At 43.6% G+C, this 21,159-nt stretch overlaps 1 protein-coding gene across 3 annotated transcripts; it reads left to right on the forward strand.

The window, feature by feature from the left end:
• Nucleotides 1–1,348: 1,348 nt before the first annotated feature.
• Nucleotides 1,349–12,025, forward strand: C4H14orf180 (chromosome 4 C14orf180 homolog). 3 transcript variants are annotated; one of them, XR_008466369.1, is made up of 5 exons: nucleotides 1,379–1,674; nucleotides 4,047–4,173; nucleotides 6,072–6,098; nucleotides 8,889–10,719; nucleotides 11,904–12,025. XR_008466369.1 is itself a non-coding variant. In XM_054201067.1 (4 exons), exons 1-4 carry the CDS (start codon nucleotides 1,621–1,623, stop codon nucleotides 9,089–9,091), a joined length of 408 nt encoding a protein of 135 aa, XP_054057042.1. In that variant the 5' UTR covers nucleotides 1,349–1,620; the 3' UTR covers nucleotides 9,092–11,500. The 3 variants fall into 3 exon arrangements, 2 of the variants coding, with proteins under 2 accessions (XP_054057042.1, XP_054057041.1); XM_054201067.1 differs by lacking the exon at nucleotides 11,904–12,025 and having other exon boundaries at nucleotides 1,349–1,674; nucleotides 8,892–11,500; XM_054201066.1 differs by lacking the exon at nucleotides 11,904–12,025 and having other exon boundaries at nucleotides 8,889–11,498.
• Nucleotides 12,026–21,159: the final 9,134 nt, after the last annotated feature.

Below are 21,159 nucleotides of genomic sequence, written 5' to 3' on the forward strand. Positions count from 1 at the left end.
TAGTAGCAAGTGGACAACAATAGGAGGAAGGAGGAACCAGAGGAGAAGCTAGGGACCACTGTTTGAAAGGCTTTGTCACCTTTCTGTCTAGGATCTACTATGAACACAATTTTGAAGCATTACTTTTCCCCACCAAAAGCTCAGCTTAGATATCCCAAAATAACTGCTGTGAAACACTTGCAGGACACACCAGAGAGGGGATTTTGAGAGCGTTTCACAAGGCCTGCAGCTGCGAGCCGGTTGCAGCATGAGGAAAAGCCCTCCATCACCCCAATGTACAGGCAAGAGAAGGTAAGATGACTCTCTCAGGCGGCTTTTAGATACGGTGCATTCAGTGAAGAGCTCCAGGCCATCAATATGTGTCCTTCTCCATGTTGCTTCTGCTTTCGCTGCTGGAAAGGGAAGGGCTTGAGGACAACAGCCCTTGCAAGCCACGAGGGCAGTGAGGCTCAAAGGGAGCTGCTGGCCCCACATCAGCCGTGGATGCCTCCCCTTTTGTGCTGTCCCAGTTTTCTCTGGGGGAGGTTCCTGACCCTTTGCATCTACTCACTCACTTCCCCAGTTCCCAAGAAGAAGGTTAAAACAGTGAAGCCCACAGAGCTGCTGTGCCCTCTGGTTCCTAGAGGCAATGTAAGCATCTTGCAACCCTCGCTCCCCTGGGTCGGTGCAAAATGAGCACCAGTTTGAGCATGCCGTGGGAGAATCCATCCAACCACCTGGAAAATGACACAAAACGGGAGTACTTTAGACATGCCACAGCAAATAAATACCTCCAGGAAAAGAACAACAAAAAAAGATCAAGCTTGTGCTTGTAGAGACAGTAAACCACCGTATTTCAGCAGTCATGGCAGATATTTCTGACTGGAAATTGTATATTTGATGGTCACCAGCCTTCAGCATTTGACAAAGGGCTGTTAAAGCCTCTTGAACAGTAAATCACCTCTCTTCCTATCAATAATCTTATTATAATATCTTTAGAAGTGGCTAATGTTAAACCCCACTTTATTACTATAATAATGGATCTAATTTGTAAAACATATAAAGTGAGGCCATAACTGTACTGGAGAGAGATATATGTGATCCCACTATATCTATGTAATTTTCTGATGGCTTTACCCACATATTTTGAATGGAAGAAGGATTGAAAGCAATCCCACTTGCAGAATTTTTGAGATTGGGAAAGTTTTCTGGAAAGGAGAACAACACGGTCATGGAAACACAGCAATCATGATAAAAAGAACAGCCTCAACTCCATGTTTATGCATACAAATACATGGGTGTTTATCTGTGATTTGCTCTATTCAGCCCCTTTCCAGTTGCCAGGAAAGCCATGCTTCCCAGCTGCACAATCAGTATTATCACTATGTGCTATTTTTGGCTACCGACTGCATTTCAAGTAACGTCATCCTTCCCAAGCCAACGCTGGTATGAAGGGCGGAAACTCTACTTTCCACTCCTCTGTCATTTGCTGCCGGTCTCATCTGCCCAGGGCACTGCCTGCTCAGTCCTCGCTGCAGAGGGATCTCCAGACACTCTCCTCTGGTCCTTCCCATTTTCTTGAGCAAGTGGCTTTCCAACCGAAGCTTCGTGTGGGAGGCTTCATGTTGGCATCCAGAGTACATGTCCCAAATATGTCCAGCCCCACCTTCTGATCCTAGTGCAGAGGAGCTGCCGGTAAGTAATCTCTTGATGAGTGATAGAGTCCTTGTGTCCAAAACCCAAAGCTTTTCACAAATGGGTTGTTCTTAAGGGCATTTAATTTCCTCCCTAGCATTTTGGTAGGTTTCCAACTCTTGTCACAGTATGTTAACACCGGGTTTCTGTCTGAGGGAAAAATGCGTCATTTTTTTCTGACGCTGTGTAGCTTTGATTTCCACAGGTTGTTAAAGCCTAGTAAATATTGTAAATGCCATTTCCTTTTTAAGGTTGCCTTTGGCGAGGTGCTACCCAACCAGCTAGCTGTTTACTGTTTTTCTCTTCTGATGTGTTGCAACTGTTAGGTGTTTGGAAGAGCTCATATGGACAAGAGCCGCACTTGGACTTAAAAATCTCTTCAAATATAAGGTTCAGTTTCCTTGGCAGTGCCATGGGAGAAGTCCTTCTAGCTAAAGCTAGAACCACTGTCAGTGTGAGCTGGGCATCTTCTGCTGTGTCTCCCTAAACCTGTTTCACTTTATAAGAGTAATTAAATATTCATCATGCCAGAAAGAGTGTGTGTGCGTGTGTGGCTATAGCAGAGCGATTAGGGTACTCACCTGGTAGAAGAGAGACCAAGTTCCCAGTGACTGCTCCGATGAATATTTAAGTATTTCATATTAAGTATTCATTGGAGCAAGGGTAGCAGCAGACTTCTCCCACCCCCAAGCGACCATCCAAACGCCAGGCTGTAAAGTCATTCTTTCGTTCTTTCTTTCTTTAGCTCAATGAATATTTAATTATTCAAGGCCAAACAAGACGGCTTCAGTGGCAGAGTCTGAGATTCCCTGCTCCCACGTGCGCACCATAGATCTGATGATGAGGGCATGCAAATAAGAGATGTGGGTTTATATTCCCTTGGTCTTAGAAAGAAGTTGAATCCAGGTTTCCCATACCCTGGATGGGTCTTCTAGCTTCTGAGCTGTTGAATGAAAAACACAGAGCTCCAACACACACTGTCCCTGGTCATGAGACAGAGGGGGTATGGATGCTTCTGTGACACCAAGCTCAGAGAAATCATCTTTATCAGTGATAAATAAAGCCGAAATCTGGTTTATAAATTGCTCAGGAGAAGGTATCAAAGCTGAAGATGTTCCTCACTCCGTGGCAGTTCCTGCTGGCTATGTCATATGCTTTTCTGAGATTATCCAGAGTGTGATGCATAGGGAAAGTCCTCTGTACTCCAGGGTCTCACACCCCCAGACTGTAGGTAATGGGACTTAATCCTGCTTCTGCAGCCCAAGGAGTGTGTGTGTGAAATGCTGAGTGTGGGGAAAGCATCTGAAGAGAAAAGGTGTAGGGCAAGGGTATTTGAGCCTAAAAATGGGCAAAAGTAGTGGGCACTGAGGAGCAGAAAGATTAAAGCAGGAAGAAAAACATGGAGGAAGAAGTCGGCAATCACTGAGTGAGAAAATGACACGCAAGGGAAAAAAAAAGAGCAGGGACAGTGACCAAAAGGACCAAACAAACCATCTAAGAAATAATACCCTTTACCCAGCAGAGGAAGTGAAGGAAGGGGAGGAAAGGAGTAGAGACTTTGATCTTACAGTACAAATAAAAAGTGGAGAATCTCTGTCACCCACTTAGGTCTTTGAAAAGTTGAAAATTTGCCATGTGCTCTCCACTTTCAGAGGACAGTAGGTGTCTCTGAACCAAAATGCTTTGGATTCATTTTTGTGGGTTGACTGTGTGAGCATTCCTACACAGAGGGATGTATTACTATTATTGCAGCTCTGTTTCTTGTCATTTGGCTGAATCTACAGCAGTCTGATTCTGTTATCAAAGACTGAGTATGGCTTCCAAGCAAAAAAAAGAGCAGCAACATAATGGTGATATTAAAGTGCAAACAAATTACTTTCTTGTACCTAACAGAATAGTGTCCAAACCCAAGACTGCTGCATAGTCTCAGTTGTTGAAATAGCAACGCTGCATTCAGAACAGAGCTGCTTAGCTCAGAAGACCATTTCAAAGGTGTTCTCAATGATATGGTTCATATATTTCATATTACATTTATGTCCCTCTACCCCAGGGCAGTTGAGCAGCCACCTTCAATAACTGTTCGCTCCAATTTAGAGAAATCCTTTCTGAACACTTTTCTGTCTCTTACTTTAGCCAGCCTTTTTCCTGAGAAGACAGCTTTAGAGTACCGAAGATCTATGACAATGAAGGAATATCCACATTGTCTTGCTATAAATATTACAGTGGTCTGACTATAAATGTCAAAACAGATGTGTTTCATATCATATCCTTCGGGGGACATGGTAACATAGCCACAAAAGCTCAAAGCTTCACCCAGATGTATTACTCCAGTTTGAATGGCCATGTGTTTTGTGTTTTGATCAACTCTTTAGACAGATGACAGTAGCTATCCTCCTTCAATACTGAGGAAAAGGCCACCTGTGGACCAAGCTGTGGGGGAAAAAAGGAAAGCAGAGAGAAGGGTTCGGTTTCGTGAGCCAGAAGAAGTCATTGAACATGGTACGCTCAAGCTATTAAGCCTTTGGCATGACCTTTCTAGCTTTTAACATTCACCCTGTCTGTCCACATTAGCTTCCCCCTCTGATAATGTTATGTGTGATTTTGAGCTCAGCACGGAGCAGAGGACAGACAATTTTTGCTCTGTGCCCTGCAGAACTGTATCTGGTCCATTTGCCTGCCTGCCGTGGGAGAAGACAGGCTCCTGCATCACATCAGAGCAGCCTCAGGGCTGTTCTCGTGGTGAACTCCTGAGTCAGCCCCCACAGCCACTGTGGGTTTGGCTGAGCCCCAGGTCTACCCCAGAACAATGCTTCTACTCATAGAAAAGGATCTCAACCCACATTTAAACACACTTATGTCATTCTGGGTAACTAGGATGTAATGGCAGGGAGGGAGCCAGCCCTTTCATGTTTCTGAGCAGCATGCACGCCATGGGATATAACAGTAAAGGTCTGAGCCTGGCTGGCCCACTGGGGTTAAAAGCAGCCGGGATGTAACCATTTCTGCCAACGGGGGCACCCAGGGAATGATACAGCTAGCATAACCTCCAGTCTTTCATTCACGAGCCAGAGTAACAGTTTGCAGGTAGGTCAGCTGGGAGTGACCTTCGGGAGAGGTCTAGCGTAAGGATCCAGTTTGCACTTATGCACGTGCTATATACAATTCATAAACAAATAAGGACCGTTGCTTCATTCTGACCTTTACAAACTGACACAACTAAGAAAAATTGTATTTATTGTTAGGGAACTAAAACTGAGTGGTTTTGATACATCAGTCAGTAAAAACACAGGTGACAGAATGGTAATTTCGATGTCGGCCACCTGCTTGGGCTGCTACTCAGCTTCTAAAAACAAAGCCTGGCAGCCACTACTGTGTTTGTACACAGACCTTGCATTGGTTTTGCAACACGTTGTTTCTGTTGCCTCCTAACGCATGAGTGAAAAGCTGTTTCTTGATAAGGTTGTTGACACAGGCCGGGCTTTCCCATCAAAACTGAACTCCTGGGAAGACTCAGTGAGTCAGCCCTAAATTCTCCAAAGGTCATCGGGCTGCTCAAGAGTAGGATTTTGATGAGATGTAACACCTCCTTCAGCTCCCTGCCAGAGTCCGTGCCCCCACAACAGCAGTGGTAATCCTGCAGTCAGTCCAGCGCAGGAGACCTGGTTCATCTCGCACCCGCTCTGAATTCAGCACATCCACGCTTGAGCGCTGGGGAGCTGCAAAGACAGAGAAGACTCTGACTCTTTTCCATGAAGACATGAGAAATGTCCCAACCCATAATTAGTATTCTGTGTTGCAAACAGCCTGTGATTTAGACGATTTGTTGTTTGTCCATGCAATGTTATGAATTGGTTGGTTGGTATATGAATAGAGGTTGGTAAGACGAAGGTTGCTGGCACCACCGAAATTTTTCCATTCTCTGGATTTTTCATCCTGGATTGTATCTGGGTCCCAGCTGCCAAGCAGAGGCAGGTCCAGGATATTGTTGGATGAAAGTTGCATCTGGCAGTGGGCTTTGCTTTCTTAACTTTCATTCTTCTCTCAGTCTGCTGGTCTATCTCCTCCCCATTCTAGAAATGATGTGGAACAAGGAGGTCTTTTTTGCAAGAGCTGACTCCTGACCTCCCTGCAACAGCAGCAATCTCTGTCTCTGAAAGCCCCCAAACAATAATTTTTTCTGACTTTTCTTGAAGTGCACCTACATCAGCATGTTTGCATGGTTTGGGTAGATCCTAACCTGGCGTAAATCTGTACAGACAAAAGCGGTGTGAGAGGTAGCCCAGTGTCTATAAGGCAACAGGCAATTTCAGAGACACCGCTTGGTGCTTGCTTTCTTGTTCATCTGCTGCAACAAGGCCTTTCCAGGCGTGTAAGAACATTTTCCTTCTGTTTTCTAGCCATTTCCTGCTATGACTACGTAGTGGGTAAGTCAAAGTTTCACATTATAACTGTGAGCCACCCATGGCACTAACCTGAGTTTGCTTTGTGGCTGCTGGGATGCACTGAGCAAATATATCCTCCCTATGCAAAGCGTTTCATACTGTCAGTGGTTGTTGCTTTTTCTTCTCAGCGTGAAAAGTACAAGGTGTTGATGAGGTCTGGTGCAGTATTTTAAACAAGACATCTAGTAAGACAAATAGTGGAAACAAAAATGAAATCCCTGAAGCTATTTTTAATTTAAATATAATTAATATATTTTATGGCAGTAGAATAGGTACAGGATTTTCGCTAAGATATACAGGGAAAGCACCCCAAGCGAAACAATAGTTCTCCCTGCTGACTTTCGTATGTGGGGAAGAGACAATTCATTTATATGCTGGCAGCAGGGTAGAAATAATAAAAATAATCTGTTTTTTTTTTTCTTTTTTTGTTTGCAAGGATGTTTGAGGCCAGCCAGCCTCACAGACCCTGAAGCAAATGTGTGTATCTGTGATGTTCTTATGATGGTGATCATTTCTAGAGGCCCTGGCCAACATCCAGCCCCTGCTGTATGCCATGCAGTAAGGGGAGAGATGTACATATAAACCTGCCTGTATACACACACACAGAGAGCCATAGTCTTGGGAGGCCAAAAGGAAGCAAATATCCCCACACCCCTAGCTGTTGCCGTTGCCGAGGAAGAGGGGTTGTACGCTCCTGCCAGTGGCAATATCAGCTAAGGCAGTTATTGGGCAAGGAATAAGGTACCATAGGCAGGAAAGGGCCAGGTGGAAAAGGAAAGGCCAAATATCCCTCAAATGACAGTGGATATGTGTGTCCAAGGCAGGAACTGAACCAAAATCTCCTGTATCCCAATCCAGTGCTTTTCTCAAATGAGCTGCCCTTTTTTTAGGTTGGGCACACGGCTGGGGCTGAGTGTGCTTGTTCCAACAAACAAGTCGACTAACAAATTTAAGAATTAATTTTCTATTTGTAATCTAGAAAAGAGCAAACTTACATTTAAGCACATAATTGCAGTGATGTGCAGAAGCTGTTGTGATCATAGCTCAACATAGCTTTTGTGGGTGGGATTATTCTTCCACGTTATTTTTTTTCTGTTCCTGGACCGAACGTACTCCTTAATTGAGAGGAGATAAGAAAAAGCCAAGTTTGCATTTGAGATCATCCAGAAATTTCACACGGAAAGTAACTTTCGCAAGATTGCAAAAGCTTATAAGCACTTCACAGGAAAGGGCTGATGTGAAAAGCTGTTTGGCTTTCACAGAAAAGTTTCACTATTACCAGGTACGCTCGTCAGCCAGGCTCCGTGCTTGGAAAGGCAGGTAGTCACCCAGTCGAGAACTGTATGTTATGGTCTGGGAGGTCACACAAGGGAAACACCAACTTCCAGATCGCAAATTTCTGCAAAAGCAGAAAGTGGGGAGTAATTCCTTGGCTAAACACCTTCATATAAACCGGTCATAGAATAATGCCAAATAAACAAATTTATAAAAGTTGAAGTTTGATCATGGATAATTTGCAAACAGAAAGAAGGGCTAAATTCAAATGAATAAATTATTTGCTGCAAATAATTCATTCAGATCTATTATGGGACATTGATTTGGTTTCTGGTTAGCTATAAAATAACTGCCTATTAACATTTTACCTTTTCCCCACACACTTTTTGATACATTATTATGTGTTTCTTGCTCGGCTTTACGACTTTTACCTTCCTCTCTGTACGTCTGTATGACAGTTTAATTGACTGCTGTGTATTCCAGGGCTCATAGCAGAAGCTAATTTAAATATGTTACAGATAATATTGGCCCTTTACCCATAATAATACACACCACATTTTTATCTCCTTATTGATTATGTGCATGTGGGAGGAAAATAGCTGCACACTACGGGTTTTTATGCAGGCATGAATTTGACTTTATACCGCATGTTTAATACTCAAAGTGCTTTATAAAAGAATACTGTTTGTGCAGTGGCCATGCAGTCAGAAAGAGCAGCCACATCTGAACCAAACTGGATCCCCGAGGCCCGTGGATGGATACACACATGCAAGAGCTGAGGCACGGATGTCAGCGAGCTAAATGTAGCCCGTTGATTTCCACATGTGTACTGTGCCTGGCCTATGGCACTTTCAACATCCTTGAACTATATTTCAAAGGCAAAACAAAAGTTTACAGTGTCCTCCTGCTTAAGAGCAAGTGTTGAGGATGTTCCAGTGTAATTAGCACACCTAGCACTTAGAGAGAGATTAAACGTGCCAGAGCTTTCTAAATCTGCCTCTCGGTTAATGGAGCCACGTCTCAGTTCTTACTGTAATTAGCAGGACCCCCAAACAAACTGAGTTACCAGTGAAAAGGACAGAAATCTAGATCTTCTCTCTTTATGGAATATTCGTGAGCGTTAAATAATTAGACGAGGTAGCTTAATATTGTCCTAGTATTCAACCTAACATTTAACTTAAAGGCATAAAAAAATAATTGCTGGAGGGAAATTTGAGATCATGCATTAGCTATGGTAATCCTGTTCTTATTGTATATAATTAAACTCTTTAAATGCTCCATTAGATGAGATCTTTTATACTCACCACCCTCCATCGGGAGGTGTGACTCACTATCGCTTAACTCATGCCTACGGAAGTACTCACAACCAGAGCCCTGTGTACCCCGCTGTTCCCAGAAAAGTGGGACAAAGGCATCAGCAGGGAGTCAAATTTGGGAAGTGTTTCAAGATGACACTAAAATAACGCTGCTTTCTTTTTTCTCCTTATCACCGTTCAGTAGATGACAGGTCATCATCTGGATTGCCTGTGCTCCTGTGGCTCGCATTTTGTGCTGTGCTGATCCTCGCTGTGAGTCTCTGCTACACCAGCATGAAGCAAGATGTCAAAGTCCTGGAGGAATTTCAATCCCGACTTGTTATCTTCTGTCTTCAGATTAGACACGTTGCTCAGAAATGCTGGACTTGGTTTATGAGGCAGTAGCAATGGCCTCTGGCCTGGCAGACGTCTCGGAGCACTGATAACCAGCATGCGGCAGTGCAAAGCTCCCAGTCTACGCCAGCCACACGCAGGGAACACATGAGCACCCACCTCGAAGAGCAAGAAAACCACCCTTGTTGTGCACTGTCCAGCAGCCACTTGTCCTCCTTTCTTTTTGCTTTTTTGTTGGTTTTTTTTTCACATTAATGGGTGGTCACATTAGCGCCCTGAGGCCCCACCAAACTCATGCTCCATCATCCTGAATAGCAAATCTGAATTTTGTGCCCCAAAAGAGCTTAAAAACTGATGAAATGAGAAGCAGAAGTGAGAGAGAAATACGCCGATCGGTACAGGCAGCAGCAAGCTCTGAATAAAAGTCTCCTGAGTCTCAGGTCAAGACTTTAAATATCAAACCATCTTTCTCCTCAAGTCTCCTAAGAGCTATTCTGTAAAAGTTAAAATAAAGCTGAGCTATTGCACAAACACTGCTCTGGTGGCCAAAGGCTTGGCAAGCTGCTATATTTATACACCTGAAATGATTATTAGTAAAATCTTCGCAAATGGCTTTCTTGTTTCCCTTCATCCATTTTTTTCCTCCATGGGCAAAAGCTGTTTCTTAATGTTTCACTTGACTCCCAGGTGTGGAAAAACCCATGAAAACTCATTTAAACGGTAAACATTTTATTTGCCTAACATAATAAATAGCAGCATTGAATCCCAGGTTAATTATCAAATCAGTATTTTTACTCCTCTGGGTTTGATTCAGTCCATAAACTCCATGAGCTGAGCTTACAGGATTTATGATAGTGTTTGTATTCAGCCAGCGGTTACGCATTTATGCCCGGGTGTTCAAGGCCTTGTATAATGGTAATACGACCTGTTTATGAAGGTGTGGGAGGCAAAGCCCCTTTATCCCTCCATTGTCCCACCATAGTATGCACCTCTCTGAAGGGAATCCTTTTAATGGAGATTGTACAATAAATGTGAAATGGTGCTCTTGGTGTCTGAGAGAAGTCAGTGCAAGCTTATGAGCTTCATCTATGTTTTCTTCCTAGACAGAACCGGCACAATTGGCTTTTTAGGACTTAGGTTGTTGTCAAATAGCACCTGATGTGTGCTTGGGTTTATTTGGTATGATAAGATTTACATCAGAACAAGAGCCGAAGAAAAGGAAAAACTAAAAAAAAAAGATAACACTGCAGAGATGGAAGAGATGCCTGCAAGATCTGAGCTTGAATTCCCCTGCCACTGCAACCCATCAAAAATTAAAATCAGCGCTTTATTTTTAATTGATTTGTTTAAAAAAAGAGGGCCATAACTCTCTGCCCGAACAACCTTCTTTCAAGCAGCCCAAGGACTTTAACCAGGCAGAGGATAAACAGAAACACGTTATGCAGCCTTCTCTCAAGAGGACAGTGGGCAACAACTCAATTGAGAACGAGTCAAAAAAATCGCAGTCAGAGACAGAGAGACGTGACTTTGGTGGCTATTCTCATGCTCCTCCTAAGATGTCGAAGGCCAGAGCAATTGTGTTCGACAGGCTGCCGGTCTAGGAAGCAGAGGTTGCCGCAGGAGGAGTGTTGAGCTCAGAGGCTCTTCGTGCAAATCGCTCATGTACCCCAGCCCAGAGGGTAAGTTTCACCACTGCCTCCCTTCCCTCTACCCCGTCTCAGCCCTGCTATTTAGGTAATAAAGCAGAAAGGTTTTAAACCTGCGCGATGGTGATTCTGATGAAAAGGTTTGGATTGGAACATGCAATTGCAATACTTGCAATTGGGGCAAGGGGGTCATTACAACTTCTGTTTTCATTTTTTCATGTTTACGATCTTTTCAATGTTGAAACTCCTTGGCAAATCAGTGGCATTCCTTCTCTGTCTCTGGACTGACAAGTCCTCCCGGCATGTAGCAACTAGACCCCTCAAAACAGGAGCCTTTTCTGAAGGCATGATTCCCTCGCTGCAAGTTGTGACACACTGCAACAAGAAAGCAAAGTCTGAGCTGACAAGAGCAGAGCAGTATTGTGAACCCTTCCAGTATGTTAGCGACCTGTTTTCGGTAACTTTAAAACACGCCAAAGTGTTAAGGTAAAACAGGCACTCCTCCTAGGACTGTGAGAGAAGACACAGAGGCAGGGTGAAGCCCACACATGTGCCCACCTCCCTGCATGGCTCCTCAGGAGATGGACCTGGGACCACCTTTCCCCCGGGTGTGCTTTAAAAGGAAAATGACCATGTTCTCCCTGCTGGGGCCCAGCTTTATTGCTGTGAGCGACAACGGCTATCGCAGCTGGGCTGTCAGGGAAATTAAGCAGAGGAACAGCTATTCTTGGCTTCTGCCCAGGCTCTGGTTGGGACAATTTTGGACATGGGCAAAGGCAGCACTTGAGTTGTCTGTTGAGATCTTGCCATGGCATTGCAAGGCCTCCCGGGTCAGGATTGTTTACTGCAGTCAGTCAGAAATGTGGCAGGCTGCAGAAAGCCAAAACAAATCCGCTACAAAGCCATTTATTTATTTGACATAAATAAAAGCTAGACCCCATCCCTGGGAGAGTGGTGGCATTTTGCGGGTGAAGAAACGTGGGCTGAGAAAACCAGTGCATCTGTGCGAGTGAATGCAGCAGGTCAATAAGGCTGGGAATAGGAGCAAAAATCCCAGCTCCTAGGCCTGCATTTAATTACTGCTGCACAGCTTCACTGCGGACTTACCTGTTTTGTTTCCTTCTCAGACTGAAGCTCTCTTCCCATTCACGCGTCCTGCTTACACACACACCCCCACACCCACTTTTCCCCCTCTTTCTGTTCTTTATCCATCACAGATCTACCCTGACTGCCGTGAGCTGGATGGGATTTCTCCTTGTTCAATTCTGGTTTTCTAGGTGTGATGTCTTTGTGAATCCATGAGTTTGGAAGAGCTGACAGGAGCTCTGAAGTTACCCAAAATCAGCTATGTTGGGTAATATTTCCCTTGCTGGGTAGTATTTCCCTTTAGTACAGCTCCAGAGAATTGCTCACAAAGAAGTAAAAAAAGAGAAGGACTACATAATTTCTTACAAACAGTTGAGATGCTCACCTGAATTCTCGCTGGTGCCAGTGTGGTGAATTGCTTTAGAAGTCAAGAGTCTCGCAGCCAACCAGCTCTGAGCAATTATTTAATCCAGCTTGGAAATGGTCATGTTTTAGCTTTAACGGACTGAGAGAGGGAGTGATGGAGGACAGGACTCTTGCAGCAATTTTTGAAGCAGCCAGCGAGTAGGTGGGCTTCCCAGGAGCAGTGTCTAGGGTGGCAGGAGTCAAAGGGCCAGAAGAGAGTAGAAGGAGGTCTATGCATGAAAATGGGCTATTGGCAGGGCCTAAGGGTAGAAATGCTGACGAATATCCCTTATGCAATGAGTACAAAATTAATGCGCAAAAGAAATCAGCGGACCACAACCGTACAGCGTTAAGTGTTGTTCTGACAGCGTTCAGTAAATTCCTGCAGCGGGAACAGAGGGCAGCTGCCAACAGCCTCTTCAGGCAGGGCCTCACCACATCAACGACACCTGATTGCACTAGCAGGCGTAGCCATACCCATACGATTAGAGGAGATAGAAAAGGACACAGTGAGATGACACTAGATTTTTTTTGCATTAACCTTTTAATGCACTCAGCATTAGCGCTGGAAAAAGGCAGCCCCGAAGACTGCCTCTAGTCCCACTCCCTCCCTTCATCTCTCTGAACCTGTTAGTCTGGAAACAAGTTAATGGAGCAGGAGAAGCCCACAGCAGCAATTCTAATTGTCATTTCTGCCTTTTGCCGCTTCAAAACAAACAGAAGGCCTGGCAGCATGCGACTGGAAAAGGGTATTACCCGCTGCCCTCAAGGAATAACTCAAGAACCTCTAAGATAATAGTGTGGACTTGTTTCTTATTAATTCCTCGCTCCAAGCTAGCTGTTGGGAATCTTTAGGCCCATGTCTTAAGAGAAAGGCTGATGCTACTTGAAGAAAATTAACCAGCTGGCATTTAGAGAATGAACCTGCCCATGCAGCCTGTGGTCCCTCTTTACATTTGGTAACAAGCCGCCTTTCAGCTGCATGCTGACGTGGGAGCACCTTCTCCTTGCCTCCTATGGCATTAGGGTTCACTGCTGGACAATGGTACCAAAAGGGTTCAGGCAGCTTCAGGTAGTTGGCCGTATCTGTGACTATGCAAGCTGTGGCATGGAGATGCTGGGGAATGAGTACACAAACTAGGATGTTAACACTGATTTTGAGAAAAAAATTCTGTCTTACATTGTAACAATTTAAATTCACCTTCAAAAACCAGACACAGAATATATTGACTTTTCAAATAATTTATTCAGATATATCACCAAATCATAAAAAGCCAATGCACTGTCCAGCAAAAAGCATCGATATATAAAACACGTTAACTCATTATCAGTAACACTAGAGTGTATCACTTATATTGAACCCAGTCTACCTCCTAATAAAGCCAAAGAAATTTTTGTCAGTGACTCCGTTAGCAGGAGGATTGGACTCAGGATTTTTATTTGCTAGGTGTTTACAAAGGGCTATATTAAAATGCTAGTAAAAAGCTTCCCTTTCGAGACTGTATCAAAACAATAATAAACCTCACTCCAATTCTGTTTCTGTCAAATGCATGCAATTAAAGCTCCAAATCAGCAGTCATTACACTGCAAAAGACCATGAAAATCAAAAGAGATGATATATTCAAAGCAGACCAGGCTCTGCCCTCAGCTTGTGTGGACTGGCATGGCTCCAGCGTGGCTCACAAAGCTAAGCTATATACACCAGCGAAGGATCTGCCCCTCTACTGCTTTCAACGGTTAAACAAATTATGAAAAAGTGTCCAGTTTTGTCCCCAAATACCCATGATGCAGGGATCTCTTTAGCAGCATAACACAATGGTTAATCTAGACTCATATAAAGCTTTTCCCACACGGCTATAAGTAGAGACAGTATCTCATGAATACGTAAGCCACAGGACACACATTTCAGAGAGGCTGAAATGCTTTCAGGCTTTGCACTTGACTTATGAAGATCAGCTTCAGACCTTTGCAGGCGGTACCACATGAAAAAACCCAAAGCTTTTAAAACTATGGGTGTTAATGAGCTCCTTTCCAAAACGGCAGGTCTACAGAGATTTTTAAACGGCCCTTTCCTTCCCCACACAAGCTAGACAGGGCAAAGGGCCAGCTGTAGGGTATCTGGGTCTGCCAATGCGGAAAGAAGAGGTTTCCAAAGCAGCCCCTCCAAACCTGGTGGCAATGCCAGCGCCTTTACACTAGATATCTGCACACCTGACACAGGTAGCTCTCTCCAGAAGCCGAGTTTAGGCAACCACATGCTTCAAGGAGATGCTCTGCAGTTTGTGAAGCCACATCAGCAGGTTGGGGCTGAAATTGGTGTCAGCGCTGCCAGTGTAGGCACTGCCACGCTGGGTCCCTCACGTCACAGCCTGAAAGTCAAAATCCCTCATAGCAAATGCAGTAACGGTTCTCCCCACTACCTATTTCTATTCTGATTTATGTCACTCTCCTGTCCCTCTCAGCAGTCCTTGTCCCCAATAGGAAAAGAAATGAGAAATAAGGCCTGATCAGCTTGATGGCAATAAAACCCTCTGTGACATTTGAAGGAATATTTTTGGAGATTAAAGGATCCAGGAAAAGCAGATGTCAGTGGAACTGTTGATTTTTTTGTTGTTGTTGGTTTGTTTTGTTTGTAAACCTTCAAAAATTTCTTAGAAGTGTACTTCAGATCACAATATATTGATTTCTCAGTTGTGTAGCTTGGGCTGAAAAATAGCAATAGTTTTATTCAGAGAGTGTTTGACCAGAATTGCTCTCATGCCATCATTCTGTGCTGTCTGTAGACCCCAATGCAGTGGTCCTCCCCCTGGGAGGATGCTGTTCAGCACGGAGCTTCTTGGCATCATGTAGCAAAAGGACTGCTGGCAACTCCAGAAGACTGTGGTTTAATGAGGCTATTGGCACCTTTTGAAGTCAAATGTTGAACACTGTTTTAACAATGATGGTTACAACTGTTGCAGCAGCCTGGAAAGTGGAAAGGGTTAACTGAGAAAATCAAGATCCAGTGTGCTGCGGGAAGATGTGCTGTATTTCAGACACAAACTATTGGACTTCACAGTGTTAACAGGGAAAAATAATTCCCTCTGTTGCCCGAGTGAGTTGGGGAAGAGTTCTGGACTGTGTTATATGGCATACCATGCCAGATGATTTTCAAATGTTTCCCCGCCTTAAAATCTATGGTTTAAGATAGCTCTCATCTAAATCCACCAGCTTCCTCAAGGGACTGGTGGCATCAGCCTTGGGAGCCTCCTAGAGTAACATGTCATTCAAATCAGGCCTGGCATATGTAAAGGGAAGGATTTGATGTCACACCTCAGAGAGCACAAGTGAGAAGAGGGAAAATCTGCCACATTTTTTCTTGCTTTTTGACAAAAGGTGAAGTTTGCCATAGGAACTCCAATTTTTCTCACAAGCATAAATACTCTTCAGAATCTATATACAAACTGGAGTCAAACTTGCCCAAATGTGAGGGGAAACAAGGGGAAAATAAAGTAGATAAAGAGTAGTTTTGTCACACAACTGTTTGTTCACTTTTGTGAGAAATCACCCAGGAGGTCAACAGCAACGGTGACTCTTCATTCCCACCTCTGGCAGGTAGTCTCAACCCTCACTTTACAACATAATCAAGTGGAAAAGGGGAACAAAAGCTTCTCAAATTGGGTTTCCACCATATATAAATAATTGAAGCTATTTCAGTGAGCAGCTCTTCCTGCCAAGTACTTTGTCTCCTTCATAAACACCAGAACCACCAGGCTAAAACATTGTTACTTAGGAATTTCAAGCCATGTAGAAAATCTCCAGCAGGAGGATTTGAGGGGAACCCAGGACAACACCATGGTGGGAGCATTGTGTCTCCCAAGGCAGAGGGGGACCTGTGCCTTGTGGTTACCTGCCAGCGGGGAGGGCTGGGGAATGACCATTACAGGTGTAGAATCGTAGAATCACAGAATGTGTTGGGTTGGAAGGGACCTTTAAAGATCATCTAGTCCAACCCCCCTGCAGTAAGCATTTTAAGAAGGAGCTCATTGCTTCCTGCTCCCCACGTAAAATGCAGATTTTCAGGTAACATATAACCTTCCATGTCTAACAAATCACAGCTGCGGGCTTTTTGTTTTGGTGAGAAAAAGAAATAGGAAAAAAACCAACCCAAACCAAAATAAAATCATTATTTGACTAATCAAAAGCGCTATTCATACAGCACTTCTTGGGTGCCTATGCCCGATTTTTAGGGACAAGAACCTGACAGGAAGCTGATAAGAGTCAAATCCTAAATCTTTTAGCTATCTATGAAAATAGGATTTAGACTCTTACATGGATTCAGTTCTTTTGATTATTGTGTGCAATACCAGTTCAAGCAGTTCGAGCAGTTAGAGCAGCTATGAGAGGTAGAAAAGTTTAAGCACTCAGGTGAACACATTCACGTTTATCTATGTTTGCAATAGCAATTCAATTACACTCTTTGGCATGGACAAGAGAAACTAAAGAGAAAGCATTGCTGTGTAAATACTCTTCCCAATAACAGAATGGAAAGACGCTCTCAATTACGTGCCTGCACTGAAACAAGCAGTACTTGCTATATATTAAGTAAATTACTGTCTAACGTCTCAGAAACAAATGTTAGGTTTTCTGAGAGAGTGCAGTTGTGTTTTTCCCTTCTACATCAGGAGTACATCAAAGCGCTGTCTTCCATGCAGCTCTTATCTTCATAAATTATTGCGTATAATTTTGTCATTTCGAAAAATTTTTTAAAAATTTTAGATGTGTGTCTGAGAATACTAAAATAGAGCTCAGGTTAGTTTTCCTCTTTCTTACAGAGGACAAAAATAGAAACATGCACTTCAAGACATTAGGACCATGAACAGAAATAATTCTAAAACAATTTCAGTGCACATGACAGCATATGAGCATGCAGGTGTGGAAACTAGCCAGGCAAAATCTGCCTCTCTTCCCAGATTGCCTAAACATAAGGAAAGGACATTCATGGTCTCCAAAGCAAACATTCCACTGAGATAAAAATGGGCTATTTCCACCAGCAAAGGAAATGGTCTGAGGCACAAATTTAGGATCTGGATACAGACAGGATTCCCATTAGCTCAAGGATGTTCACACCCAGGCCATTGATTTGGAAGAAAAGACAAAAGTGTTGTGAAAATCCACATTGGCTTGTCACAAAATGCCCTAAGTCTTGCCAGTATGAATGACTGTCTGGAGTTTTGTTAAATTTATCATTTAAATAGTAAATGTGATTTTACATGCAATATGTTTGAGGTGGGGGGCTTTGGAGAAAGGAGATGATAAAAGCTACATTCACCCAAACACTAGGTTTACGTGTACTTTCTTGCACATGCAGCCAACATCCATTCTGAATTTTGGTCTCCAACCATCAGCCTAAGGGCTAAGTTGTATGAGATGCAAACAATTGAGATTGGACCAATAAGCAACAAAGACAAAAAGATTCTGGAGGACAAATGTAGGTGAAGCACAGCTTTGTATCTCACTGATGAGAGCCTTCAGGTGTCGAGGGCAATCCTGTGTGTCCTCCCTCAACTATTCATGCATTCCACATGCAACAACCTTTGCACTTAGAAACTGCAAAGTCCTCAAACCAGGAATCAGTTTGTCCAGTCTAGCTCTCCATTTCAGGGAATGACACAGCCTAGGGATTTCTAACCCACTATTTACATTGGGGATTTAGAAGAAAAGAAAATACAGGACAAGTGCATGTTTTACTAAGTAAGATGACTTTTCAGGTTGCTTTAAATACAAAGGGTTAGATTCTCAGACACCATAAATCAGCTTAGCCCTTCTGTCCCTCAAGAGCTACACACTAACTTGCTGCACCAAAGATCTGCTTGAGCTTCTCCAACAATTAAGACAATACATAAGTTTTCAAACGAATTCTCACATCTAAACTCCTGTTACTAAATAACTGTATTCTAAATACATCTTTTTTACCCTTTGTCACCTGACCTTTTCTAAAAGGAAATAAACTACTGTTTACAAAAAGACATGCTGGCGGTTTAGAGCCAAAATACTGTACTGTGTTGCAGAAGACAATCAAAGGATTGACACTCCTATCAAAGTATGTTGTGTTTCTCGCCTTCATGTCTGTATTTTAAGTGAACTAATAACAGGAACATGTGCATGCCAGGGTCACCGGTCATTTAGGAGTCCATGGTGCAGAATTCCTGAATCAGGGGAAAAGTACCCCTTGCTCATGCAATATAACTGTAAAGTGTGTGCTTCTGTTCCTTTCAGCTCTGCGTCCACCCTGAATGCTACATAGGTTAAATCAAGCGGTTAAATCAAAGCGTTTGGTGTTGACGAGGGAAGGCCTTGAAGGGAAATGTGACTCTCTGTTCCCGACAGGACTAATACAGGCTAACATCAGGACATTAACCAGGGACAGGGGAGAAGTTAAAACATGTGCAAACCCCCATTAGAAACCCATCTCAGCCCTTGGGAAACTGTGCACTGGCCAGTGCCTTCCTACTCCACTCACATCACATCCATATCTACCTCTGGCTATCATAACCTCTGTATCATTGCACAGATCCTAATATTAAGTAAGAAAAAGGCAGTGTAGAAAGTTAAGGCAACCTAACAACCACTCCGACCTGAGCTGCCTGTTAAAAGCATATATCCATATATATATTCATGGAAGAGCAGTGGAATTATTTCTGGCATATATCTGCGTACATCATACATACACACATACACCACCTCCCTGACACCGAGTACTTTCATGACAAGGTCTATATACTCCCGTATCCATCACTAGTTATTAAAACAAACAGTTTTCTAAGGGACCAGAGACACATTGCCATAGTACGCACATGTCCTTCAGCTTTTAAAGTAAATCATCATGTTCTTATTTTTATGATTGCTATTGAAAGTTCACAGCTGAAAGATGCCACATGAGTGTATGGAATAAGAAGTTATGAGCATTTGTGCCCTCATGAGGAAATTTTATGCCAAAAAAATGGCTTAAATTGTTTCTCCATTATAAAATAATGGAGAATATAAAATAATAATAAACACCGTTGATCTAAAAGCTCAGGTGACACTTGTTAGCTCAGACTTTTCTAACCCAATGTGGACTGCTGGCAGGGAATTGGCAGGGAAATTAATCACAGATGGTAGCCAGGATGCGGGGAATATATTCGATATAGCAGAATAATTGTGTGGCGACACCCTGGTGCCTCAGAAAGGAACATCCAGTCGCATTCGACCAAGTAAGTCTCTCCCTGTGTTACTAGCAATTTTCACAGGCCAAAACCTTTTGATTGTGGTTTTAGCATCACAGGGAACATGGTGACTAAACAACTGCATCTCACATTCTCCCCCAGAATGGCTCACAGCTTTGCGATGGGCAGCAGCCGGAGGGGCCACATGGGCAAAGGCCACAAAGCTTTTTCACCTTTCACCCTGTAACAATAAATAAATACACGTATAAATACCACACAGGGTTCTAGTTCTTTGAATAAAACTCTTGCTGGAGTGTTCCTAGAGACCTGCTTTTGAAGATGGCAAATTGAAGAAGGCATTGAAATACAGCAGAAATGCAACATTTGACTCAGAGAAACTCCTACTGCAGCCACGCTGCACTGGTTGGCAATGGATGACTAAAAGCAGTGGTCAGAAAAGTACAGAAGAGAGATGCATGTGAGAGAAAGCACAGGTATGTATGTAGGTATGTGTGTATAAATAATACCACTATTTTAGCACATTTTCAGCCTGGCATCACCAGCTTGGCCTGAGTGTCCAAGCTCTAGGAGAAGAGGTTGCAGAAAGCTAAACACAAACAAAAAAGCACAACTCGTTCCAATAACCAGGTGTTGCACGATACCCTTCCTCCCCTTGAGTCAGCCAGCGAGCTTCTCACTATATCCTTTGCCTTCTCACCTGCCCAGGGGCTTCCTTCAAAATTAGTTTTGCTTCCAAGCATCACTGATGTTTGCAAGCTGGGTGACAGCCTCACCCCACCTTGTCAAGTGAGGGTGGCTGAGGAAAAGAGACTGGGATGTGTGTGGGATTCAAAGAAGAGCCTCAGCTTCTTTTCAGTTTACATGCCAACTCCAACAGCCAAGATGCTTGCGTTCATGGGCACTGAAATGCAACTGGGGTTAGAAGGATTCACCCAGGTAGATGAATTAGAGAAGCTAAGCTCTTATGCCGAAGTTAATGGGTGAGTCTGCACATGTACTTGTGTTGGGCTGGACTTTCCAAAGGCTGAAGTATTTTGTTCCTATTGGCTTTTACTTGGAGGTGGGATCTTGGCTGCCCCAGGTGCTTTAAATATCCCACTTTTTGTCTATTGAGCTGCAGAGCAATGTCAGGGAGACAGTCAGGGAGACAAATGCTAGTGAAAGTACTAACCACAAACGTCAACAAGAGTAGAAACCCCAGGACCAGTGTTTGCCGCTTCTTATGGAAGTGGAAAGGAGGAAAAGACTCCAAGACAGGAGAAAAGAGAGGTAGAAGAGAGTATCAGCTCCAGACAACCTCACCGAAGTGCAGCATCTTCTTCCTCCTCAGAACCAGAGACAAGGCTTGAGCCCTCGTATCTCAGAGCAAGGTTGAGGAGGAGACACTTGTTATCTTCTGCCCCCCTGGTTCTCCAAAGCCCCAGGCAAGACCAGGAACAGTGGTCCCAACCCACATGTTACTTCAGCCTAAGCCTGATCTGGCACATACATAAAATATATTATACAAAGCAGCAGCATGGTCCACGTGAGGAGTAAGGCATGCACTGAAGTAGTTTGTGGGAAGAGACATGATTGCTGAATCTTAAATTCAAAGTGAGAGTAGAAGGAGAAGTAGTGTCTTTTGTAGTTGGAGAAACAACTGGGGAAATATAGGAAGCAGGCTAGCTTTCAGCACCCAAGCCCTTCTTCAGGGTATGAAGAGGAAGGTCGTGCCCTGGAAAAGGGCTTAGTAACCTGCAAGAGTGTATCTCTTATTAGACCAAACAAACAAACA

Source organism: Rissa tridactyla, chromosome 4 (genome assembly GCF_028500815.1).
Source record: "Rissa tridactyla isolate bRisTri1 chromosome 4, bRisTri1.patW.cur.20221130, whole genome shotgun sequence".
NCBI lineage: Eukaryota > Metazoa > Chordata > Aves > Charadriiformes > Laridae > Rissa > Rissa tridactyla.

Bases quoted from the DNA above. Each gene is read 5' to 3' on its own strand.
- C4H14orf180 (XM_054201066.1), top strand. From the start codon at position 1,621: ATGTCCCAAATATGTCCAGCCCCACCTTCTGATCCTAGTGCAGAGGAG. The intron at 4,174-6,071 runs GTACGCTCAAGC...TCTGTTTTCTAG, and splicing joins AGAAGAAGTCATTGAACATG to CCATTTCCTGCTATGACTAC. The intron at 6,099-8,888 runs GTAAGTCAAAGT...ATCACCGTTCAG, and splicing joins CTGCTATGACTACGTAGTGG to TAGATGACAGGTCATCATCT.